This window comes from Pelobates fuscus, chromosome 3 (genome assembly GCF_036172605.1).
Source record: "Pelobates fuscus isolate aPelFus1 chromosome 3, aPelFus1.pri, whole genome shotgun sequence".
In the NCBI taxonomy this organism is placed as follows: domain Eukaryota; kingdom Metazoa; phylum Chordata; class Amphibia; order Anura; family Pelobatidae; genus Pelobates; species Pelobates fuscus.
In genome coordinates, this window is record NC_086319.1 from 186710970 (window position 1) to 186738690 (window position 27721).

The 27721-nt window shown below is 36.5% G+C and overlaps 1 protein-coding gene across 2 annotated transcripts in view; it reads right to left on the reverse strand.

Moving 5' to 3' along the window:
* The window catches only part of ANO2 (anoctamin 2), a 337896-nt gene that overhangs the window by 223299 nt on the left and 86876 nt on the right, over nucleotides 1-27721 (reverse strand). For both annotated transcript variants that reach the window (XM_063447820.1, XM_063447821.1), the window contains exons 4-7: nucleotides 21640-21738; nucleotides 19476-19630; nucleotides 4371-4425; nucleotides 1907-1958 (exon numbers count right to left, since the gene is read on the reverse strand). In XM_063447820.1, coding sequence (XP_063303890.1) covers nucleotides 1907-1958; nucleotides 4371-4425; nucleotides 19476-19630; nucleotides 21640-21738 — 361 coding nt within the window. The remainder of the gene's footprint in view (nucleotides 1-1906; nucleotides 1959-4370; nucleotides 4426-19475; nucleotides 19631-21639; nucleotides 21739-27721) is intronic.

Consider the following 27721-nt stretch of genomic DNA (forward strand, 5'->3'; position numbering starts at 1 on the left):
TGATGCTGATTCTCAATCTGTTCCCCTTCTTTGATGACTTTGTAAAGTTTGCTAAACATCAACTTTATTCCTCAAGTTGTGTGCATATATGCCTCTATAAAGCGATATTCACCTGGAGCAGGTTTAGCAAATTAGCGTATTCGTCTTCATTGGAGTTAAATGTTGATTCACGATCTCTTTCGCTCATTTAAATTAACTTTGTCATATTCAATAAGCGTCAACTCTATTCCTTAGGTTTTTGGCATACAAGCCTCTACAAGGCGATATTCACATGTACTTTTTATGGAGCTTTTAATCTCTCAATCCTCAAAATTCTTCCTTTTATTCTGTTAGGAACTGCTATATACAAAGTTTACCTCCTCACTCCTTACTCAAAACTGAATTTTATTTTTCTATAACTCTTCAACAGGTTTATTACCTTTTTGCGCTTTATATCTGTGATAGGTTTGGCATATCAGCTTGTTCGCCTTAATTGTAATTAATGCAGATTCAAAGTCTCTTTCCTACCTTTTAAATTGGCTTTGTCATATTCACTAAACAGCTAATTTATTCCTCAAGTTTTGATACGGTATTCGACTACATATATTTTTTTATTTTTGGAGCTTTTGTACTCACGGTCTCCAAATTCAGCCTTGTGTTCTGTTAGGAATGGCTATATACCAAGCTTCCTTCCTAACTCCTTACTGGAGGAAAAAATGTCTTTTCTCTATCCCTTTTCAGCAAATCTCCACTTCTGTCCTTGCCTATGATGAGCTGCAGTGGATCTCCAGATCTATCCTCCAATATCAGGCAGTCGTCTTGTGGCAAATCAAGCCACTCTTTCTTCACACAGCTTGGGAAAACAAATTTCAACGTCGGGCGGCCTGGTCTGTGTCAGCATGGAGTTCCTTCGCTCAGCTCATCCACGAGACATGCATGCTGCGTGTAACATCACATCACATTGCCATGCTGCCCCCGACCAAAGGTGAGACTTTTTTAATTTAGTTGAGAATCTGGAAAACGTGAAAAGTGCTGTTCTCCAGTGGTCTCAGTGCAACTTGAAATAAGTTGTGTATTTTTTTTTTTTAAAAAGACTGGTTCTTACATTGCAGGATCCAAATGTAAAAAATCACTAGAACTCAATCTCAAAAGACTCTGAGCTATATATGCTGATAACGGTGGTTTGGCTTAATTATTGACACTGGGAAGAAAATAATACTTAAAAGTCTGTTATATGTAATTTGCACATGCAAAGCATTGGCTATGCAGAGTAAATCAAATTTGAAAAATCCCTAAAAAATCCATCTTAATCCAGGTTATAACACTACAAAATGTGGAAATATCCAAAAGGATATATACGTATCCAAGGCACTCTGTAGAACAAACCACCAAACCACAGGTCTGTGGTTTGTATACCTTAATAGGAGTGATAGTGAATATTCATCCTCATAAGACATAACCACATATCTGGTAATTGCAGTTAATTTAAAAAAAAAATATACACATTGGCAGTTTGTTAAACATTTCTTATGAGATGTAAAATAGTCCCACAAAATATTTGGTTTTTGACTGTAGGCATTTCCTTAACACCAGGTTCTTTGCATCTAATCCAATAACAGCCTAACAGCCACTTAGACAGGCTTCTTCCAAGAAGAAAACTTTTATTATAAAGAGTGTTAAGAGAAACATACAAAATGCTGGGTCAATCCCTATAATGTGCCCCTTAATCTAATGTCTGATTGCAGCTAAGAAATAATTATATCTGCTATTCTTCTTTAGGTTTCTTACTGATGATGCTGAATTCAAGCTAACCATGTTCTGTTTGGTCAGTTCACTTTTATCTAACCATGTTTTGATTTTATTATTTTATTATATATTTTTTTCTTTAGAAGCGTTTGACATGATATAAAATCAGAAAATAACTTACCCATACTGTATTTGGCTTTGGTACAAGATGTTCTCTTTAAAATTTCATGCACCTAAGAAAGATTTAAAAAAGAAAAAACATCATAAAAAATAAAATCTTTGTCTCCTTACTAGAGATGGGAGAATTCTAAACTGAGAAATTAGGGAAACCTAATTAAACTTTTTCAGTGAACATAAGCTTATTTGAAATCTTTGATGGGATTTTTTTCTCAAAACTGGGAATGTAATAGAGGTCACATGGGTTACAACATGACTTGCCCTTTTGATCTACCCAGACTTCTGCAAAGTGTGAAATGCACACATGAGTTGCCTCTGAGTTTCCTTCAATATAAACTAACTTTCTTATTTGCCATATGTATAGATTCCCTCTTAGATGGGGTCATTTGATATGTTAATGGCCATTAGCCTTCAAGAAAACCCTTGTGGTCCAATATCATATTCAAAAGAAACATTAATACTTACCCTCAGATTAATAATTAAGCCTAATTTTTTATTATATTTAGAATGGGACAAACACAATCTTCTAATCAAGCCTATACATGATTTACACAACTTAAGCTGTTTGGAAGTGATTGTTATATCCGCTATGTTAGGCCACAAGTAAGAAGTGTGACATATCTATGGAATAGAAACATGGTAACAAATTCATAGATGTAATTATTATTTCTGTGGAAAGTACAAATGAGGAAATATAACCAAAAGTTTCTATTTGGATTGATGTTGGTCTGAAACACAAGGGGTAGTGACTGATTGTTTCTATAGGTAAGCCTTATCTCCACCCCTGTCCAGGCTTGGAAACTAGAGATGAACCAGTGAGTATATATACAATAATGTAAATATGTCTATTATATTTGCTTGGGGTCAAAATCTAATTTTGAGTGAGTCACCATCTTTCCTTGCCAGAGACCCCCTGGGCAGAAGTTTTACTTTTAAAACAAAAAGTTATAAGGACTTATGTTAATTTATCCTTTTTATTTTTATCTGTTGTTGGTGTAACTAATTTGTTTGTCATCTATTTTTTTATGCACTGTGACTATTTGTGTTCATAATAAATATTCTTTTATTAAAATAGTAATATTTATATTATTATGGTTAAGTGTGAGAGGTGTTAAGGGATTTTTATCATTATTTCTGGACTAGTGCAGATAAATTGTGAACTTTTACCATTTCATCACCACAACTAAATCACACACACTCTTAGAGTAGGGTGTGTTCATGACATTCTAAAACTAACAAATACAAATAAATAAATAATTTTAAAAAAACTTAAAAATAAAAATAAAAACATTTCTAAAAATGTACATAATGCCCCACAATAAGGTATGTCACATTTTCCCTTCCACAATAATTATTTTCAAATAGTTTTTATTGAAATTTTAAAGTTTCACAACAAAAATAATAAATAGCAAAACATACTATATTGGGGGAAAGGGAAAGGAAAGGGAAACTTGGAAAAAAAAGAATAAGGGAGAAAAAAGAGGGTTTCATCCATAATAATAAAGAACATAATGTTGCAACTACATTGTGTAACATATATTTAGAACGATGAATGACAATTAAATACCATATGATTCTTTATTCCACAATAATTCTCTGATGGTCACATAATACTCAAAACCAAGGAGATTCTAACATCCATTACAAGAATACTGATACACAATGTTCACACACACAAGCATGCAGCCAACAATAATCACACACACAGATCATATTACACATGCAGTCACTGACATATGCACTTTTCATCAAACATGAGGCTGCCTGACATATTCACACAAACAACTCACATCACACATGTAGTCACATACATTTCCTATCATACACTTCACAACTCCCAACACTTGCAACAGAGTTACACAGCACTACTATTTACAGCAATGTGTCCCTAGACTACAATAAATGTGTATGGAATTCAGTCTGTGTAAATAAGATACATTGTTCTAGTTCTAAATTAGTTGCATTAGTTGTGCAATACAAGTTAACAAAGATGTGAGAACCGAGAAAGGGAAAGAAAGACACCTAAAAAGGTATTACGAAATTGGTAGAGAAAGACAACAATTTTAGATTTTCCTAGGGTGGTAAAAGTCATGCACTATTCTGTTTCAGAAGGAATTCCCTGTGTCCAATCTAGGTGTATATTTGATGAATAATATTTGTGAAAAGGTTTCAGCAGAAAAAGCAAATACTGAAAGAGTTTAGACAACCCACGATGCTTTGCATCCAAAATAAGCACATCTATTATTTTAATGACAGTACTGATATGAGTTGACAAAATGAAAGTTCTATGCTCAGACTAGAGCTATTCAACAGAAACCACCTGGCGATGGATCACCTGCTTGAATTTCGTTGCTATGACATACAAAACAAATGTCTGAGAGCCAGACTGTGAGGCAGAGAGGTATGTAAGGCGTCTATGCAAACAACACAAAGAAGGCAAGTTTTTACAAACATAAATACATACTTACTATTCTACTGCGCGTTGCATTGTCAAAAAATGTGTCCTTGTCTTTAATATTGTACCTAGAAAAGACATATATTAACATGGTAATATAAAAAAAAATCCTTTTAGCAGTCCTGTTAAATTAATCAGCTTAGTATTCTTTTTTATATAATTCTTTATTTCTGTAATAATTCAGAGGAAATAGATTGAAAATTATTCATGAATTTAATAACAAGAAAGCAGGTAACCAGTGATTGCAACACCTATGTTCATATTTCACAAATAGAAGGATATTTACATTTCTCATAAAACTTTTCAGTTTAGAGAGAGCTCAAGTGAATATGTTTTATCAAGATGAGCAGAAAGATGTATTTCCAAGTAGGGTATACTTGGTTTGTTGAATTGGAATGGATTATTCAGTTCCCAATTTGATAATCTCCTGGGTATTCAGATTAAGTGGTAGTTCTTCAGTTTTTTCGATATTCAGTTCGCATCCAAATATCTCTGGCTTTATTAGCAGTGCAATAAAGGAGGTAGACTTTGGTAGAGATTTGACAGAAGCAGGTCATCCACATAGGCAGCTACTACATATTCTTAAGTGCCTTTCACTCCCGTGTGAGGCCTGATGGCTTGTAAAATTGGTTCTAGGTATAGTGAGACTTGTATGGGGGATAGGGGCACCACAGTCTTATGCCATTGTTGATTGATAGTAAAGTATGGAAGGGTTGGTGTGTGGGATGAGCAGGTTCTCTGACTTGTAAGGCATTTAAGAATGTTTCTGGGAATTTAAATTTTTGTAGAATGGCTAATAAAAAAGGGCCACAAAGAAAAGTATGGCATCTTTCTGACTGTTAGTTTACTAAATCAGACCAAATGATTCGCATATACTATCACAAGGTTGTCTTGTAGGAATAAATCCAACTTGGTATGGATGCATTCATTTGTAGGCATGTGCATGGGGAAAATTTTCGGTTCGGTTCGGCATTCTGAAATTCTGGATTTTCGCTATTCAGGACTTCGGCAATTCGGCACTTCAAGACTTCAGAACTTCGGCAACTTCGGAACTTCAGCACTTCGGAATTTTGGCACTTCGGAAATTCAGCAACTTCGGAACTTCAGGACTTCGACACTTCAGCACTTCGACACTTTGGCATTTCGGAATTTCGGGACTTCGGCACCTCAGGACTTCTCTTGCAGCCGCTTGGTAGATAACTCCCTAATTCCCACGGTATTAGGGAGTTATCTACCAAAAGGCTGAAAGACCTAAATTGGTCTTTCAGCAAAATTTACTAATACTAAGTAAAAATTACTTAGTATTAGTAAATTTTGCCCCTACTCGCGCATGTCTAGTAAACAGTGAGCAGCCTGTGGCTGCTCACTGTTTAAAAAAAAATAAAAAAATAGCACCCCCGGCTCCCACCCCTGAGTGGCAGGTGGGGGCCCTACCGTAAAATGATGGGGGGGACGTATTGTCCTCCCCCCTGGCCCCCACCCCTGAGCGGTGGGTGGGGGCCCTACAGTAAAATAAGGGGGGGGGACCTAATGTCCTCCCACCTGGCCCCCACCCCTGAGTGGTGGGTGGGGGCCCTAAATACTAATAAGGGGGGGACCTAATGTTCTCCTCCCTGGCCCCCACCCCTGTGCGGTGGGTGGGGGCCCAACAGTAAAATAAGGGGGGGGACCTAATGTCCTCCCCCTGGCCCCCACCCCTGAGTGGCGGGTGGGGGCCCTAAATTGTAATAAGGGGGGACCTAATGTCCTCCCCCCTGGCCCCCACCCCTGAGCGGCGGGTGGGGGCCCTAAATTGTAATAAGGGGGTACCTAATGTCCTCCCCCCTGGCCCCCACCCCTGAGCAGCGGGTGGGGGCCCTAAAATAAATGCCCCCCCAGGTGACTATGGGGTCCCCAAACCCCTAGTCACCCCTCCCCCCAATAAAAAATATCCCCCTACCTACCCCCCTCACCTTAAAAACTAATGAGGGGGGCTTTTAACTAAGTACCTGTAAAAAAAAAAAAAAACTTACCATTTGATGTTTTCTTTCTTCTAAAATCTTCTTTTTTCAGTCCCCAAAAAGGCCAAATAAAAAACCATAATAACCGACGCAATTATATAAAAAAAAAAAAAAACGAGCCCCCCAAATTTTTTTCATCTTCACCCATGTAGGGCTCCGCGCAGACTGAGCTCTGCAGGGTGGGGGAAGGCTTATAAAGCCTTGCCCCACCCTGCAATTAGGCTCAGAGCACTCTGATTGTTGGATTTAAGCCATCCAATCAGAGTGCCCTGACAGGTAAATGAAGAGACTGACAGGTAAGTCTGTACATTTACCTGTCACAGCACTCTGATTGGTTGGTTTGAAATCCACCAATCAGAGTGCTGATTGACTCATAACTCGCTGATTGGTTACTTAATCCACCAATCAGAGAGTTATGAGTCAAATTACACAGCGTGGGAAAATTCCAAAGAACTTTCCCATGCTGTGTAAAATGACACAGAGCACTCTGGTTGGTGGATTTCAAACCAACCAATCAGAGTGCTGTGACAGGTAAATGTAGAGACTTACCTGTCAGTCTCTTCATTTACCTGTCAGAGCACTCTGATTGGATGGCTTAAACCCACCAATCAGAGTGCTCTGAGCCTAATCGCAGGGCAGGGCAAGGCTTTATAAGCCTTCCCCGCCCTGCATAGCTCAGTCTGCGCGGAGCCCTCGCCGGGTGAAGAAGGATTTTTTTTGGGGGGGCGCTCGTTTTTTTTTTTTTTATAATTGCGTCGGTAATTATGTTTTTTTATTTGCCCTTTTTTGGGGCTGAAAAAATAAGCTTTTAGAAGAAAGAAAACATTGAATGGTAAGTTTTTTTTTTTTTTTTTTACAGGTACTTAGTTGAAGGTCGCCCCCTCATTAGTTTTTAGGGTGAGGGGGGTAGTAAGGGGAACATTTTTATTGGGGGTGGAGGGGGTGACTAGGGGATTGGGGACCCCTGAGCGGCGGGTGGGGGCCAGGGGGGAGGACATTAGGTCCCCCCTTATAAGTATTTAGGGCCCCCACCCACCGCTCAGGGGTGGGGGCCAGGGGGAGGACATTAGGTCCCCCCCCTTATGTTACTGTAGGGCCCCCACCCACTGCTCAGCGGTGGGGGCCTGGGGGAGGACATTAGGTCCCCCCTTATTATAATTCAGGGCCCCCACCCACCGCTCAGGGGTGGGGGCCAGGGGGGAGGACATTAGGTCCCCCCCTTATTATAATTTAGGGCCCCCACCCACTGCTCAGGGGTGGGGGCCAGGGGGAGAACATTAGGTCCCCCCCTTATTTTGATTTAGAGCCCCCACCCACCGCTCAGGGGTGGGGGCCCGGGGGAGGACAATAGGCCCCCCCCCATTATTTTACATTAGGGCCCCCACCCCACAGGCTGCTCACTGTTTACTGTTTAATAGACATTCCCCAAATCGCAGTATAGCGAGTAGGGGCATAATTTACTAATACTAAGTAATCTTTACTTAGCATTAGTAAATTTGGCTGAAAGACCAATTTAGGTATTTCAGCCTTTTAGTAGATAGCTCCCTAAGACCAGAAGAATTAGGGAGTTAACTACTTATTCATTCCTGTCATTACATTGACTGGCCAAGTAACTTACATTTTATATGAATGTGTGTTACTTGATTGTTGTAAGTGTTGCAAATTCCTGGCTATGTTTGTATACTTTTTATTTACAATTATTTACAATGTAACATTCTTCTTCTTTCACTGGGTAAGTTTATTAGTACTTAGGCAATACTGTGCTTCGGAACTTCGGCACTTTGACACTTCGGAACTTCAGCAACTTCGGAACTTCGGCACTTCAGCAATTCGACACTTCGGAACTTCGGAAGTACCTGAATGTCCGAATTTTCAGAAATTCGACCGAATACATATTCGGACCGAAACAAATTGCACATGTCTATTCATTTGGACAGGTAATACTGGAGTCATTAAGCCAGTAGTTTTGTGAACAGTTTAATGTCTACATTTAGCTGAGATGGGGCAATAATGACCTAGTTCAAGAATAGATTAAGGAGGTTTTGGTAACAGGCATACATTGGCTTGAAGGATTTCATGCAGAAGTGGGTTGCATTTTAGGATCATTTTGAAAAGCTTGTAAAGGTGTGGTGTTAAAGTGCAAGAGTTTTATAGTAAAACAATGAAAATCCCTGTGGGACTGGACATTTGTAGGATTTTAGAGTTGTTAGAATGTTCGTTACGTTTTTTTTAATTATCAGGGATTCTAATGTTTCTGTGACTTCTTTGGAGAAGAAAGGAAGGGTAAAAGATTCTAGAAACCAATCTATGCAGTTTTGCAGGGCTTCAGGGTTTTGTTGAGACTGTGCATCATGGTCATATAGGCTAGAGTAGTATTGCTTTTAATATTTCAGCAATTTGGATGGGTAGTTATGCTGTCTGTCCAGATGGGGTCTGTATGTTGCTTCCTTGTTTGTTTTGGATTCTTTGTTCTTAGGGTGTCCACTTTGTTTGCCTAGTCCATAGCATTGCTTTAGCTAAATCAATTTAAGAGCTTGTTGCTGGGCAAAAAGTTGTTTCCAGATTTCTAGTCTTAAGCATTGAATTAGTGACTTGTTTTGTTTGTTTTGTTCTAATTTTTTTTGAGGAGTTAAAATCATTGCTGAGAAATTACTGAAACCATTTTACTGTCTTAGAATCATGTTCCCATCTCATTATTTTTCATACCTTGCATCAGGTCACTTTGCAAGAGGGCTAGTGCATATGCTGCTGATTTGATCATCCCAGAGGAGGATATTTAGAATGATGAAAAAGTTTTAGTCCAAGCTAAAACTTAGTCCTAAAACTTTTTCTTTTTTTTAGGAAAGCTGTGCTGTGTCTTGTTTGATTCTTAAAACTGGTAGGGGATTGACAGACAATTTCCCTGCTGGGGACTCTCTGATTTAAACTGTGGACAGATGAATATTTATTTATTATTTAATCACAATGACTTTAGGGATTGCCATTTCACACTAGTTACATACGTGTTTTATTTGCTATACGAAAGGGTGTACATTTTATTTTAAAACTAGTATAGCTTGGGTGACTTGGACAATCAACTGACATCGTCAATACTAGTTTTAGTTTACATTGTATGGCAGCATGGTGACACTCTTGCCTGTTGCCTTGCTCAGACAAGCTTACAATCTATGAGGATTTGAGGTAGGCATAAAGATATCATTAGGACACTTACTGGTAAGGTGGTCTAAGCTGGGCTTCCTGGTTCTAATGGAGTTATATTATCACTGCTCTAACCAAAATTCACTACACTTATAAAACAATATATCAGAAATGTAGCACAAAATAAAATTAAATTAAGTTAAAAAAATGAGTAAAATTTATTTTTTAGGCAAAAAAAGGCAAGACGTGACTTACTACATTTAATTAGTTTTCAAATTTCTTTTAAATTACTTTCAATAGAACAGTTTTCAATTATTTTGTCTAAAAGTAAGCAAAGGTTAAAGTGCCTAGGGACCATGTCACATTTGACCGGCAAGTGAGAACTTTTAAAAGCTCTGGTTCCCTCTTTTGGGACTTTTTACTTTAAACAGCATATTTTAGCTTTTTCTACAAGACATAAGTAATAGCGTTTATGCTTGACTAACTGTTGTGTATGCAGAGAATGCTTTTTGCTTGCAGTAAATGACATTCCCCTTGTTGAAACGGTTTCAGCAAGGGAAACGTAACTTTGCAGGAGAATAGGGTTAACAATATCTGCAACTTTCACTTTCATGAAGTAAAACATTTCTCAGCAAAATTATATATTTTTTATACTCATGAATATTACATTTAACTGTGTAGGATACTTTAAACAGCAAAATGACTACTGCTGTTCTTGCATATATTCTAAGAGCAAGAACAATGTGCCAGTATTTGCCTATTTCACTTTTATTCAAAACTTTCATCTATCTTTACTGGCAAGTTTGTCAGTAAAATGAAATTAGTTCACTGCTTTACAACTTGTGTATGCTACAACTGATCTCACCCTATTTCTATTTATTACCTTCCACTATATAAGTGGAAAAAAACTCCCTTAATCACGTTACTACCAACCCTGCATATACGTAGATGGTAGAATACTCCACTCCATTCCAATTGTTTTTTTTATATAATTTAACTAACAAAATAAAAACAACATTTACTGTACACATTCAATGCACAGTCAGCATTCATGCATCTCATAAACATTATATGTGTCTGTGTAAAAAAAACAGATAAAATGCATAGCTTGTAATACCTTTTTTATTGGACTAACATAATTTTTTAGTGACAAGCTTTCAGGAGAATTTCCCTTTCTCAAGTCTAAAGCATTTGTGAGCAAGACGACAAATAGAATTCAAAGATGAGTTGTGATACAGAGGTTAAAGCATCATGAGTGCAGATAAGACACAGGTTTGATAGAAAATAGACACCATTCTTGCAGAGGGTCGTACATATCTTGTGTGAAGATCACAGAGTGAGGTGGGTGAGAGAGGGAAAAAAACAAGCAAACAGTGCACAAGATGGTGCTAGAAGGGGGAGTGAAAAAAAATACTTATATTAAGAATACATGAGTTATAGGATATGCATGGAGGCCTATATCCAGCATACACAGACACACAGACACACACACACACACTCACACACATGTACATATACATATACACAGGTAGTGTATATGTGCAAATATTTACAATTACATACACACTATACACAAGTACATACAACAATATACATATAAATACAACCAAATGTCCAAATATATGGACATGCACACCTACACATACATCCACACACAAACACCAATACATGTACCTACACATATACCAATGTGCCTACACATACATAGACCCATACATATGTATAAGTATACATACACCTATTCACATATATGCATGCATGTATATACACACTTTATACATACACACACACACAAATATATATATATGTATATATATGTATATATATACATATAAATATATATATGTATATTTATGCATACACATAAACACATGAACACATATACATATACATACACACAAACACATACATACATACATACATACATGCACATGAACTCATATACACAAATATAAATACACAGTCACATATATAAGCATACATGCATAAGAGTATGGGAAAGCATAGGTCTACAAATAGTACTTTGTATATTGAAAGAATAAACATATTGGAATGAATTTTAAAATGTTGATACATATGACAGAACAGTAAGATAATGCTGTGGGAGTGTTCATGTAAAGTGTTAGTAGTGGGGCAGGAAACCCAAATCAATATTCAGTCCTCTAGGATTGCTGTTAAACAATTGGATCATTCTGGCTTCAAGTTTTTCTTTCTTGGGTATTTTTAAAACCCCCTTTCAGTACTTAGATTTTTAGGTCCTTCATTTAGTGGCCAGGCTGGGTGAAGTGGTGTCCCACAGGAGTGCAGTAGGATTCTTCTTTGTGGTGTTTAGTGGAGTGTCTGTGCATATTCATTCTGCCATTTAATTGTTGGGTGGTTTCCCCAGGTGGAATTTGGTGCATTAAATCCTGTATATCACATCGCTGGACGTGCAGGAGTATGAACCTTTAATGCTGTAGGTTTTATTGTTGTGTGAGGAGGTGTTGTCTGTGCATATGTGCTGACACAGTTTGCAGCAAATAATAGGATGAATAGTGCCAGTTCTGTGATAATTCAGGGGCTGGCAAATGGAACCAAGCATTTATTCCATCTGCATGTGGAATGTTGCTGTACAGAGATTCCACATACATGGTTACAAGGATGGTGTTAGCAGGGAGATTGGTGATTTGGCTGAGTTTGTTAAGGAAGTCAGTTGTGTCTTTTATGAAGCTGTTGGTGTTGGTGACTAAAGGTTTTAGGGCATTTTCTACCAGTCCTGAGATCTGTTCTGTAAGAGTTCCCATTCCTGTAATTATGAGTATACCAGGATTACCTGCTTTGTGGATTTTGGGAAGCATATACAAGTGTCCATGTAGGGACTAGTTGGTATAACTTATGCAGAGAACCAGAATGATCCAAGTGTTTAACAGCAAGAATAGAGGACTAAATATTGATTTGGGTTTCCTCTCCCACTACCAATACTTTACATGAACACTCCCCCAGCATTACCTTACTGTTCTGTCATATGTATTAACATTTTAAACACCAGCTCAGATGATTACTTTTCTATACACTGCTTTCCCATATCTCAGGAACAGTTCCACAGATGGGGGAAGTTTTCTCTTCCAGTTTCTTTATTTTCGCTTGGTAACAGCAAGAAAGTATATGCAACGACTAGGAATTCTTATTTCCACCATCAGACTTGTCAGATCAATGGCATCTCAGGATTCCTCAAAGGTCCTTCCTATTTCAGTTCAACAAGAGAAAGATGAATTGGAGCCACCCACTGACTATGTCACCATCAGTGGAGTTACACGGCATTGTAACTCCACTGATGGTAGCAGAAAGAGAGAATATGTCTCTGGGTTTCCTATGACCAGAACTTTATTGGGCAATTGAAAGCCCGGATTTCAGTTTTGAAGGATTAAATACACATTATCTGGACCATGTTACACAAGATCTGTGGATAATGGAAAGGAACAATATTTCCATCCAATGTTATGGAATGTTCATTTTCAGGGTTCTTCTTCACTTCGGAAGGTTGCGGATGAACAAATGGTTCCGAATTTGCTTATATCAAATATCAATATTGATATATCAATATCAATCATCAAGGTGGGTCTCAAAGCCACTTATTGATTAAGCAATTACAGCCCATGATGAGCAAGGCACAGGAGAACAACCAGGGGCTCAGAGTATAATGGCTGATTACCTGAGTCAAGTAACAGTGGTCAAGATGTAATGGCAACTTTTCCCGACATATCCTCAGGGTTGACTCAGATTTGGCTGATACCCTATGTAGATCTGATGGCCACTTCTTGGAACTGCCAGATCCAGAAGCTTTTTTTCTAATTTTTAGGAGCAGAAAGCTCAAAGTCAGGATACTCTGACTCAAATTTGGATTATCTGTGTAATGTACATATTTTTCCTGTCTTCAACATTCCTAAAGGAAATTCAAAGGAGAAAGTCTAAGGCCACGAAGACTCTAAACTCCTATGATGAGTAAGATTAATCTGGAACCTCCAAGGAAAATTCCAGTATGTCCAGACCTATTATTACAAGGTCCCTTGACACACCAAGATCCTTAAGCTCTGCTGTTGAGGCTGGTGTCTCTAGAAGTATAGGCATCCCTGAGACGGTCATTAAGATCCTCTTGCAGTCCTATAAATACTTTACAGATTACAAACTTGGCATGCATTTGTCTGTTGGTCTCAAGAATAGAGGTTGGAATTACTCCTCAATCAGGCCTTGACATGGTCTGAATTATAACACTCTAGAGGAGCACAGATTGGCACTTTACACATGGATGGGTACCCATTGAGTATTGGAACCCCTGGTGCTTTGCTTCATGCAAGCAACAATTAAATTCAAGCCTCAAGGGTGTTGAAGTCCATATGTGACCTACCTCTGGTCTTACAGGCTCTGACTAAACCACCATTAGAACATCTAGCAGGAGCTTCCATGGTGTCAGCACAGGGAATGCTGTTGCTGGTGGCTGGTACCTCAGCAAGGTTAATGTGTGAATGTGAACTTCAGGCCTGATCCTGTGTACCTCTATTCACTAATTTTCAACAGGATATGGTTGTCTTGCATTTAACACCAGAGATCCTAAAGTGAAAGCTTTTCAATGGATTTCGGGGCACTCTCCACTAGTGCAGTTGCAGCATCATGGGCTTCCATGGCAATGGTCTCTGCTGAAACTTTGTAAAGTTGGCATTTGGACCTCTTTGAACTTGTTTGTCCTGCATTTCATATTGGACACTGAAGCAATCAATGAGACACAATTTGGACGTCACGTCCTTAACTCAGTTCAATCTTCTAATCTGTGCTGAATTGTTCTTATTATTTGATTGCCAGTTATGTATGTTTCTGTCCCTCCCTGGTAAGCTTGGGTATTCCCATGTGTATATGCTGTCATGATTAGCCATGAAAGAGGAAAATGTATTCATACTTACCATTATTTTCTTTTCCTGGTTATTATTCATGGCAGCATATACTACCCACCCAGTGTTGGTTTTGCTTCTTCTGTAGGAGCTTGTTACTGACTGAGGAACCTAAACAGGGATTCTCCTTTTAAAGGTTTTGTTTATTCCTGTCCTATAGGCTGTAAGGGGAGAAGCTAACCCATGTGTATATGCTGCCATGAATAATAGCCAGGAAAAGAAAATGACGGTAAGTATGAAGAAAATGTTCCTCTATATTTGTGTGTGTGTGTGTGTGTGATATTTATGACCCTCTTCAAGAATGGTGTCTATTTTCTATCAAACCTGTGTCTTATCTGCACTCATGATGCTTTACCCTCTGTATCACAACTCATCTTTGAATTCTATGTGTCGTCTTGCTCAGAAAATACTTTACACTTGAGAAAGGGAGGTTCTCCTGAAAGCTTGTCATTATAAAATTATGTTAGTCCAATAAAAAAGGTATTACAAAATGTAAATTTCATCTGTTTCATACATCTACATAACTGGACTAATGTGGCTACAATCTCTCTTTCTCTCTCTCTATTACACATATATATATATATATTGCATATGGTATCTCTGCTATATATATATTAGCAGAGATACCATATGCAATACGTATTGAAGTTAGCATGTGAATCTCCAATGTTAAAATTAGGTTAGGACCCACCGATATTGGGGTACTTTGAAGTAGTGGTGCGCTTAACACAATATGGTTGTATGGTGTAACTGAATCCCCATATTTGTTTCCTAAGATAGGTGATTTTAAGTAGTCTTTTCTTATCTAATACATTTATTAATGTTTTTTTTTTTTTTTAAATATTATAACAGATAATATAATAATGACTTACATACAATATGAACTGTTGTCAAATAAAACAAGATAAATAAATGAAATACACATAACAATTATAGTTTCCTATATAAATGAGATCAATACAGTATGTACAGAAGTGAAAATAAATGTAAAGAATAAGTTATAACATGGTACCAAACAAAAAGTCATGAAATAGAGCAAGCATTCAGTCAGGTGGGAACATGGTTAAAGTCCGCATTCCTTTTTCACACCATCTTCCCACATGGACCGTTCATGCTGCATTATCGATATGAAGGTAGAGGGTTCACGGAAAGCTAATTCACATCTTTCATCTTCAAATACTACAGATAAGACTTCACCCACAGTTGGTATAGTGGGTGATTTCCAGAGTCGAGAGATGATGGAGTTTGCTGAGATTAAAAGATGGCCTAGTATAATTTGTTTATACCTATGCAGGATAGATGGAATTTGTTTAAATAGACGAAGACACAGGGATAAAACTACATCAAATTGTAATATTTGATTAATTAATTTGCGAATTTTCAGCCAATATGATTAGATTTTTGGACACAAATAGAAAATGTGGAACAATGAATCAGTACGACCGCAGTTTCTCCAACATTTATTGTTTTCTCTAAGATTTAAGTTCAAAAATTTGGAAGGGGTTAGGTACCATCTATAAATTAATTTGTAATGGGATTCCAAATGATTTGAGCATTGAGTGTTAGATTATCCCACTCCTCTATTGTGTATATCCCACCCAGTTCACCTTCCCACTTCAACATGTAGTTCAATTTATCATACATGTCATCTATATAACACATGTAGATGCTTTGTTTCCGACCAGGGTCCATTAAATAATTTTTTTCTAGTTTGGATCCTGATCAGAAAGAGCAAAATGTTCACTAATTGTTGTCACAAGTCTCTAATGTGATTGGGCATCCATGAAACATAATTTATTTCTTTATTTTAGTTAATTAAAAGGCGGAATGCTATTGGAGTAAAATAATTAATCAATATGGACAATAGAAGGAAAGGCCCAGTAATCTACATCCAATTCAGATAGAGCATAACGTATTGCTGATAATGGTGTAGCCCTAGACCATATGGCAGGTAGTCGAATTTTTTTGAATAAATAGTTCCACATTTTAAGGGTTAATTTAGTGGAGGTCAACAAGTCTGCCACCTTGAGACGTTGAGATGAAGGCAACCACAATAAATCTTTAATGGAATGAGGTAACATTTTACTTGCCTCCATCTCAAGCCATTGGGGTTTGGTGTTGTCTAAATTAAATTTTAAACCCATAGCTGCATTAGTAGCATAATAGTAGTAAATAAAATCTGGCAAACCTATGCATCTTGGACAGATTCTTGCACAGGTTTATGCCCAGATAAGAAATATATGAATCCCTCCAATCAAAATCATACATTTTCTTCATGGTATCTAAATTACTCCATGGTATAAATAATTAAAGAGATTGAGTTTTTGCTTTATTTAATGTATAATATGAGATATTGCCAAATTCTTGCAGAATAGTCATTAATGGGGGTATTGAGGTCAGGGGATTTTTTTTTTTTTAAAGAAAGTATAATGTCATCTGCAAATAGACCAACTTTATGTTCTTTATCCCCTACAGAAATACCCTAAATGTATTGTCAATTGATTGCCATATCAATTCTGCCAGAGGTTCCATCGCCAGCACGAATAAAAGGGGCGACAATGGACAGCCCTGTCTCGTGCCATTTGATAATTCAAAATTAATTTTAAGTAATCTTTTAAAATGAAAAATTTATTTAGTTGTGTGTGTTTGTTGTTCCCTAACGTGTATTTTATATATAGTTTGGGCTTTACGACAGCACCACTACTTAGAATTGCATATTCCGCGTTTGTCCAAAATTCCTCTTTTTTTCACATTTTCACCAAAAACATAAATAGATAAAACTAGGGTGGTCTTTGGATGCCACTATAGTGATCATATAATAGCTGTTTATATGATGTGTAGTTTTCCTATCACAGTAACCAGTTAATTGAATCCGAGCAATAAGAACCTTAAATAGCCAAGATTAGTAAATTATTAGCCCATTTCCACTAATATTGTAGTAATGCTTTCTAGATTAATTAACCTAGTGTTTAAGTAGATGACCTATAATTCTAGGCTAGACATTAATCTATAGTATTATTATACAGTAGGGATAGAAGATCAAGGAGCACATATAGAAGTAGATAAGTAATTAGAAGAGAATGGGATAAGGGAATATCAGGGTGACCCCAACCCCCAATTAAGCTGCAGCAAATGTGCCTTTTGCAGGGTCCTCTGAGCCAGGAGGGTTCACGAGAGTCCTATCACTCTACCATATTGGTGATTGAATCCAGCAATGGAAGCCAGATCTCTTCACAGTTGTGTTGGTTCCCTGTGAAGTCTTGGGAGAGAACTATAGTAATGTTGGCACTGAGCTATAGTAATTCTCTTCATAGCTGCTCCTGCACTCTTAATAGCTTGTTAGACCTTGCAGGAGCCTCCTGTGTGTAATTAAAGTACAATTTAAATAGCAGGAGATAAAACCTTCTAAAGAAGGTTAGCATCTGGTTGAAAATGAAACCATTTTTTTTTATTTTATTGCAGGCTGTGTCACCAACAGCAAGGGGAAATCTGGACAGAAACAAAAGTGATTTAACTACTAAATGACAGAACATTAAGCAGTGAGATTTCAGAGGCATGAGTTATACACCAAAACTGCTTCATTAAGCTAAAGTTGTTTTGGTAATTACAGTGTTCCTTTAAGCTAAAGTTGTTTTTGTGCTTTATGTCTTATGTTGCAATAATAGGATAGTGTATAAGAGATGCAGTTGTTGTGAAAACAATAGATCTATAGAAATGGTTTCACACCTGGCTTGTGGGTATTTGTAAGGAAACAGATGGGAATGCATATTATGACAAAATTAAAAAAAGAATTGAACCAGAAGGTAAAAATATTTGTTTGTAGGTGTAATGTCCTCATACAATAAGTACAGTTACACCAATAACTTGTGCTACTGTATACATTGCATTGCTGATTGCTACTGCAAAAAAATTTTTTTTTATAAAATAATCTGATTATATTGGCAAATACATGTAACTATAACTCATGTCATTTATATATTTATTTTTTAAATATATCACTCTGTTTTATACATATATTCAGAGTAATAAAGTCTGATGTCACAAAATGCTTGTGACAGGTCAAAGACTAGACATTTGATCCAAAAAACGAATTATTTCCATGTTTTGTTATTTTTATTTCCTGTTATTGATTCCCCTTTGACTACGAAGATTCAACTTTTTTTTCTTTTTAACCAAATCTTGTAAAATATTAAAAACAAGCAAAACAGTGGCATTGACACTAAATGATTAAAGTTAATTTGCATTAAATGCTCCATCTGTGACTTTTTAGAAGGTAGATGTGACGCTGGAGAAAAAATATTATAACATATTATAATATAGGAAAAAGTACATGAGCAATGATTACATTCAAAATACTCATATCTGACAGGACAACTTTCCTTTAATTAACTTGTAATCATCTACATTATAGCAATCTCCAAATTTTAAATGTTTTGGCATAAGCAGAAAGTTACTGTAGATACACGGTTCCCAAACTGTGCGCCTTGGAGCCCTTGGGTGCCGCAAAATGTTTCCCCGTTGCTATGATAGGTTTCAGTTCATTCATAAATGATCTGCCACTGACGAGATTGCATAATATAATTTTTAGAATACACCAGGATTAACTCGCCCAGATGTCAGATGACATGTGTAGATGTGTACGATGCTATGTAAGATCTATTATATTGGGGGCTTCCTGACCCCCATCTTCTTGTAAACCAGCATAGAGAAATGTGCATGTGGCATGTCCCCCTTTATACTCCAGATTATCTGTATAGAGCCAGTATATGCCTTAGCGCTTTAGAGATATACAACCTAGAACTTTGTTTTGCCATGGGGCCGTAGAAAATATTGAAATATTAAGTGCCCCTTGAACCGAAAAAGTTTGGGAACTACTGCTATAGATAGTTCTATAAAGACATCCTTACTGCAATTTAGGACCCATATATAACCAAAAGGAAATGGAATGCATGTACGTGTAACAGTTCCTTTCATTTAACATGTTTTTGTTTTTTTTTTAACCTTGTTGCCTCTTTTGATAACACCATATAATAAGGCTGATAACTAGTTTATACTCACAGATGCATTTTGTCTCTCGAAAAAGGATAAGATAAGTGTTTCATCTTTGTATTTTCACTTAGTTGTGGCACATTGGGTTGTAAAGGCTTTGTACATTTAGTCACAATTGCATATAATTTTACAAGGATGCCATGCTCTTGTTTTACTTCATACATCTGAAAAAAGCACCAGAAAGAAAGGTTTAATAACAAAAAGAATGGATAAAAAAAATCACAAATTATATTCCTTCATACATCCTTTCATCCATCCTTTTAGCGTTCAATCCATTTTATACAGCGATCCATCATTTTATCCATCTATCTACCCATCCAGTACATGCATTGACACAATACATACATAGATTCAAATATGGTATGCCTAAATAAATACATGCATTCTCACACTACTCCTAGAAATGCACATGTGCACTTATAGGCACAACATTTACATGATAAATACTTTACAACCAGACACATGCATGCACATTCACAGCTATAAAAGCATGTTAAAATGTGTTTTTATATGTTGGCTTATTCTATTTATGTATGTATGTATAGGAAATTGTTTTGTATGTGGAATAGTAGTGTTAGCTTAAATATGTTTTCGGGGGTTGCACCCGAGAATTCTATGCCAGTCTTTAACTCAATATAAATCTTACCCTGCCTATATTCTGACTTTGGCCAATGTATATAATATAATATAAATAACTGAATAATAATATAAATAACTGAATAATAATAATAATAATAATAATAATAATAATAGTAACATAGCATAAGCAAAGTATACATTTAACTTGCACTGGGTATAGATCCTATTAAAGCGAATCTCATTATATTATTATAAACCAATAGATTTGGTACATACTTAATTGCCATTAGAAGGATGAAAATTTGAATTGACTCATTGGTATTTAAACCTTTCACCTCACAGACCGTTACAGCACATGCATTTTCTCACTAAGTTAATCTTACATGTCCAGATTACTGAGAGCACAAGTCTTAAAATGTAGTCATATAATCCCTAAGTAGACAATCCCCACAACTTCCTCTTACTTGTGTTGTGGGTGAAAGAACAACATTTTCCTATTAATCTGCCCAAAATACCTGAGCACTTATGTAATATATGATACGTAGATTGGTACAAACGTTGTGGTGTATTGCACATAAGAGAGAGGGAGAGACAGGTGTACGAATTAAGAGAAACACCTATCTGTAGAGCCAATAAATCACAATTCCAAAGCAGCTGTAATATTAGTATGTTAGGTTGATTGACAATCAGTAGAATAGGTTAGCTAAAATACAGTTGTCACAGTTAAAGTAACACTTTAGCGTAAGGAATACAAAGATATCTTCCTCTTACCCTGCACCCTCCTCTCCTCCCCCCATCCATGATAGAGTTAAATAACCCTTTAATCACTTACCTGATTTCATGGCTGATATCCCTTGGTGCTGGATCATGCTTCTCCTCTGCCAACGCCAGTAGAAAGCACAGCGCTCACATTAGGCCTTTCTCATGGAAAAGCATTGATTCATTGCTTTCCTATGAGGATTTATTTGACGTTGGACGTCCTCATGAAAAGTCAAACTACATGAAACTGCAGGAAGCGTCTGTAGTGGTTGACTGGTAGACAGCCACTAGAGGCAGTCTTTGTGCTCAGTTTCTCAAAAACTGCATTGTTTTACATTGCGTGGTTACGGGGACAGGGACACTGCGCCCAGAAAACTCTAATGAGATGAAGTGGTCTGGTTCTCTATAGTATCACTTTAAGGGTTTTCAAAATAACATTAGGTAGCCAAGATCTGAAGAGAACAAATATAGCAGGAAAATTGGAAGTAAATTTGCCAACTCCCTCATCTCACAACTAGAGAATAGATTTCTTGAAGAATGGCACAATATTCCTGTAGAACCTATTCTGGACATGTTTGTTGTTCACTCCTTGATTAGGTAGACATATCAACCAAATGTACATTAGCTTTTGTCACCTTTTTAAAATTCTGGCTCTGAGCAATGTAAAAAGTAAGGACAAATGGACAACCAAAATTCAGATTGTGTTTTCAAAATAATGTGGAATTGCAATTTAAAAGTAGCATTTGTGAGTGAAAAGATTAATGTATGTGAAATGGGAAGGTATATCCACACCCCCCCCCCCCCCTCAAATAAAAAAAAAAAAATTATGACATACCTTTTTGGTGGGCACCTTTATTTTAAGAAACTCAGCTTCACGACTTAGTACTGGCCAAGGTGCATGAATTCTTACAAAGTTCAACCCTTGGTTTTTATTCTGAAAAATCAAAAAGAGAGAGAATAATTTAAAATGCTGGCTTATAGTATGGTAATTGTTAGTAAGATTTGCACCATATAGAAAACAAAAACTAATTTTTAAATAGTGTATTAAACACATCCTTAGATAATTCTCACTATAGCAAGGCTTGCCTAGAGTTGGTTTGATAGGTTTCAAAGGTAACCAATCAGAGTACAATATAAGGCTGCTGAGTCGACTGGTGACAAATTAAAGAACCTGGGGACCAATTTGCTGAACATTGCAGAAACTCTTGCTAATTTTGGTTGTCCATGTGAGAAAAATATATCTGCTTCAGAAATCTTTTAACTTGAATCAACATCAGGAAAGAACCAATATTTTCATAATTGTCTGTTCTTGTCTTATTTTTTCTTAGGGTATTAAGGTATATATATATATACTTGCATATATAAGTGGTAAGTAATTTTTAAGGCCTGGCTAGTGATGTAGGTCATAAAATGTTTATCTGTGAATATATATATATATATATATATATATACATATATATATATATATATATATATATATATACCAAGTGAGTTGTGGTGGGGAAAAAAGTGTGGGTGAAAACCCCTTCCACCTGAAGTAAGTGGATAGTTAATACATTGCTAAACACAAAGCCTCCATAGCAAGCCAGGACTGAAAGACAAAACTAATCCTGGCAGCACAGGAGCAGGCACTCAGCATCAGATCAATAGAGGTTGTACTGTACCACACCAGGCAAGACCCAAGGTGCAGACTGTGCAAAGAGACCTATGAGACAGTCCAGCACCTAGTAGATGGATGCAAGATGTTAGCAGGGACAGCATACACAGAGAGACACAACCATGTTGCTGGGATTGTGTACCGAAACATCTGCACAGAATATGGATTGGACCTGCCTATGTCCAGATGGGAGATACCACAAAGGGTAGTCGAAAAAGACAGGGCTAAGATCCTGTGGGACTTTAAGATCTAGACAGACAAGCAAGTGCTGGCCAACCAACCCGACATTGTGGTGGTAAACAAGAAATGGAAGACTGCAGCCGTGGTGGATATGGCAATACCCAGTGACTCTAACATCAAGAAGAAGGAGAAGGTGGAGAAATACCAAGGACTGAAAGAAGAACTAGAAAGGATGTGGAAAGTGAAGGCAGTAGTTGTGATAGGAGCTCTCGGGGCTGTGACTTGCAAGTTGGGGGGAGTTGCTTCAACAGATTCCAGGTGGGACATCAGAGATTGCAATCCAGAAGAGTGCAGTACTAGGAACACCTAAGATACTGTGCAGAACCCTCAAACTCCCAGGCCTCTGGTAGAGGACCCGAGAATGAGGAATAAACAAACCACCCAGGAGGGGTGAGAAAAGAAATTTTTGTAAAAATGTTTATATATATATACACACACATATACAAAAATTGGATATTCCAGCACTCCAACTATGGATACAGATATTGCCTGGTGCTCAGTCTAAATACAATACATAGAGAATAGAAAAATAATACCGGCACTCTAGGTCTTCTAAAAATTCGTTGGTTTATTGTAAGTCAATCCAGAGGGTCAACGTTTCAGCTCCCGTTTGGAGCTTTCATCAGGACACGTGTCCTGATGAAAGCTCCAAACGGGAGCTGAAACGTTGACCCTCTGGATTGACTTACAAAAAACCAACAAATTTTTAGAAGACCTAGAGTGCCGGTATTATTTTTCTATTCTATATATATATATATATATATATATATATATATATAAAATTAGGCTGATAACCAGTTTATACCTGTCGCGAAGAAATGTACATATTTATCCTTGAATATATATATATATATATATATATATATATATATATATAATCACATAATAGAGAATACTAACCAGTTTATACTCACAGATGCATTTTGCCTCTCAAAAAAGAGTAAGATACACACGTGCACGTTCATACATGCAATAAGGTAAATAGAAAGAGTTAAACACAGACACAAGTACACACACACAGATGTAAATAGAAGGGGTTTAATACTAACACACATACACATGCAAACACAGTTGTCTATTCGTTTTGCTTTTACCAGTGATAGTCAGTTTTTTATTTTTCAGCTTGTCCCAGTAATTAGTTTTCTCTGATAAACATGGGTTATGCTCTAGGGTGTCACTGTTAAGTAACAGAAGGTTTCCAAGAGACTGCTGGAGAAAATCCCAGTAAGGTGTTCTATACTTGAGTTGCAAAAAGGTGACTCCAGTTCTTTATTTCCGAACACCTGGCTATTCAGTTCAGAAAATCCTTTTTAACACATTCTTTGATTTTATTGCATGGCACACCCACTATGTTGTAAGATTTTAAAGTGAGATTACACTTAACATACTTCTATAAGGCTTAATGCACTTTAGGGGACTCCATTTAACAATAACATAAAAAGATACAGATCTAACAAGAGTATAAATTAGTTGCTTCAATGAACATGTTTTATAGATTTTTAATTTAAAATATTGTTAAATGGAATATATGTATTTATATATATATATTCTGTTTAACAATATTTTAAATAAAAAAGCTAAAAAAAAATATTCATTGAGGCAACTAATATATACTCTTTTTAGATCTGTATATTTTTATTTCATTGTTAAGCAGAATATATAAAATAATAATTTAAATATTGTTACCAGAATATATACACACACATAAGTAAACATAGTACAGTTAAAGATCATTATGCTCTTTATATATTTTTTTATTCTTTATATATATATATATAAATAGATATATGTCATTATTCTTTAATGGCTTAATGACTTCAAAATTAAACCAAACTTGAGTTAGCTAAACGGTTAAAACATCATCTCTATACCTGTTCAAACATCAAAGTCACAAGTTTAATTTATATCTGGTTCAACAAAATCTTACACCTGCCCAAATTATTTTAAAAAAATAAGTATTTTTAATTTGACCCAAAAGGTAATACAACATTTAAAAATCCTCTGCCAATTCAGTTAAAAATCTGAGAGGGAGGAAATGCGCTATATAAAAAATAGATTATTTTCTTATTTTTTTTGGATGTTAGCCCTGTGAAATTGAATTTAAGCTTGATGAATGTAAATTTGCTGTTGACAAGGATTAGTTAATCCATCTTTACACATTGTTATTTTAAATCATGTGTGTTCCAGACAAAATACTTAGGGTTTCCCAAATCAACCCATGCCAAGTATCTGTCCCAACATGTATTCAAAACAGTCTAGTATGTGTTTAATTGTTTTTAAGATTTTTTTTATAGGTGTATCAATAAATCCCTACATGTTTTAACTATTACTAAAGCTGTTTCTGTATCTAGAGGTGTTTTTAATACACCCCTGTTTAAATCAAAATTTGCTGAAATATTTATAAAATATTAATAGTAAAAAATGTGTTGATACCAAGCAAATTATTCAGTTTTATACTCACAATTCATTTACACAAGAAAGGTAGTATATGATCAAATATATTACAGAGAACAATGATTCTGCATTTCGTGCATTGTGTAATATATATTTAGGCTATTACATAATGCAATATTAAAGGAACATGCTAGCGTTAGTAATACAAACGCAGAATATTATACCAGCTTTTTCAATATTCAAGCACCCCTAAAATTTAAAAAAATAAATAGATGTATTCACTCTATTTCCGCCAGTGCACCTTTCTTCCTTTAGCCATCACACCACCTTTGGCTGGGATCAAACAAATCCAAACAAATCGTAATCGACACACCGTGCCAATCAGCATCTCCTCTATGGGGAATGTTCGGCATCTTCATGCTGAGAATGGAGACCATGAAGATCTGCCCTGCAATATTTGCAGAGCCTTATTCAGGTAGTCCCTCTAGTAGTTGTCTGTGTGACAGCCACTAATGGTGGCATTAATCAGTAATGTCAAAACTGCCTTTTCAGAGAAAAGGCAGTGCTTACACTGCTGAGACTGCAGAAACAATCTCTTTGCCCCAGAGACACTAAATTAATTTGAAGTGGTTCTGGTGATTAAACTATCATTTTAAAAAAAATGTTTAAAACATAGTTATTAGAAAATATGACGTTGAAAAATAACATGTAAATATGTTGTCATTTATGTTGTTGGTGGGGGGCCTAATGAACATGCGCGGCAATCACCACACTCGCATTAGGATTTCCCCATAGGAAAGCATTATTCAATGCTTTCCTAAGGGGAAAATTCTGATGCTGGAGGTCAGAAATCTGACGCTGGAGGCTGGACTTCCAGCATCAGATAACGGACCAAAGGTCTGTTTCAATTCAGAAAGTCTCTCTAGTGGCTGTCTGAGATTCTCCAATAATTACCACTGTAGGGTTAAGGGACATGGGACACTGCACCCAGACTACTTCAATGAACCCCCGTAAAAGTATCACTGGATAATCATTTTGTTTCTTCTCCTGGAAGTACACAGGATTTGAGTGACACCCTAGATAGAACTACAAGGGGTATGTAATAGAGCAAGGCTGAAATTGATGGATTCTTTTTTTATGTATATGAATATCTAATTAGCAATAGAAAGCTAATCAGAAAGTATGAAGATCTGTTAGTCACTCATTAGTCCTCATTTCACACAAGCACTGTGCAGAGAGTGCTTCAAAGTCTGAGTGCCTGAAAGAACACAGATTTAAAGGGTAAATAGATCAAAAGTAAGTTCATCACTCTTCTTCATGAACTACAGCTAAATAGATAAGCCCATTAATTACAGTAAAGTTAATGTATTAGTTCTCAAACTGCAATTATCTGTCTAATCAGGTACATTACCACAATTTCATCTATACATTGTTTATTGCTTATTTCCATTTCTGACCTCCTTATCCTTTGCTGTCAGCATAGTGATAAAGATTACATTGATAAAGACTACTATATTAATTACAAACATGTTGTTAAGATGAAGGGTACAATTTATGGAAATGGAAATGTGTGGGACCACTGATCTAGAACATAAATTAAACTTTTACATCACTGATGCTTAGTAAATAATTCATACCAGCCAGCGCAGCACTTCAAGAGGTCATTCTCAGCCTGTTTGCTGTCAGGAGAAATGAGATGCACAGCAATCCCCTAGCAAACACCATTTAACAATGACTCCTGCACCCCAGGCAGGAAACTGGAGAACGACAGGTTTGTCTGCATCATATCAGAGAAGTAAAGAGCAATGTTTCCATCTTTTGAGGAACATCGGAGGATACTCAGCTTCACCCTAACAAAGGCACAGTAGGAAATATAGAAATGTGTATTACTGGACCTTAGATTGGCCACTGTTAAAGCTTAGGGAAGAAATATAATGTATTTGAAAATAAAATTACCACTGTGTGGCAGAGCTAACTATAATGCTACAACAAGATGATAGATAATAAGATGCCATGGAATTTAAAGTTAGAAACAAGCTAAGTCGGGTACAAAACAAATCAGGACAAGGACAACCCAGATTCAGGAATTTAGCTGGGATTGGTGCACAAAGTAGGAGGACAAACTCCAGATCAAGGCAAGCCTGGTTGGTAATAGGAAAATCAGGAGCAATAACAAATGACAGGGTTATTGACTATCAGAAACCATAAAGGCACTGGACCAAAGATTATAGGAGTCTCCTTAGGCCCAGGCCCTTGTGTCAGATTTACTTAAATTATGCGCATCTGCACTGACCATAACAGTACACCAACACAAAAATCTAAAATGATGTAAAAGGTCTTGACACGCATCATGTTAGGTTAATTCAAAGTGAAAATGATGCAACTACAACCTAGTAAAAATGAAGCTGCTATGAAATCATATAGAATGTGGCTAAATTACTCATCAATATTGGACGAGGACCAACAGTGCTAAAAGATGAGAGACTTTCAAGTACAAATGCCGCATCTAGGTTTTCACATCTGGTGAGTGATTGTTCTTTAGGAATAAGAATTAGAGAGCAAATAATTCAGCTTATGTTTTCAGATAGACAGTTAAATACACAACACAATTAGATACTATAACTCA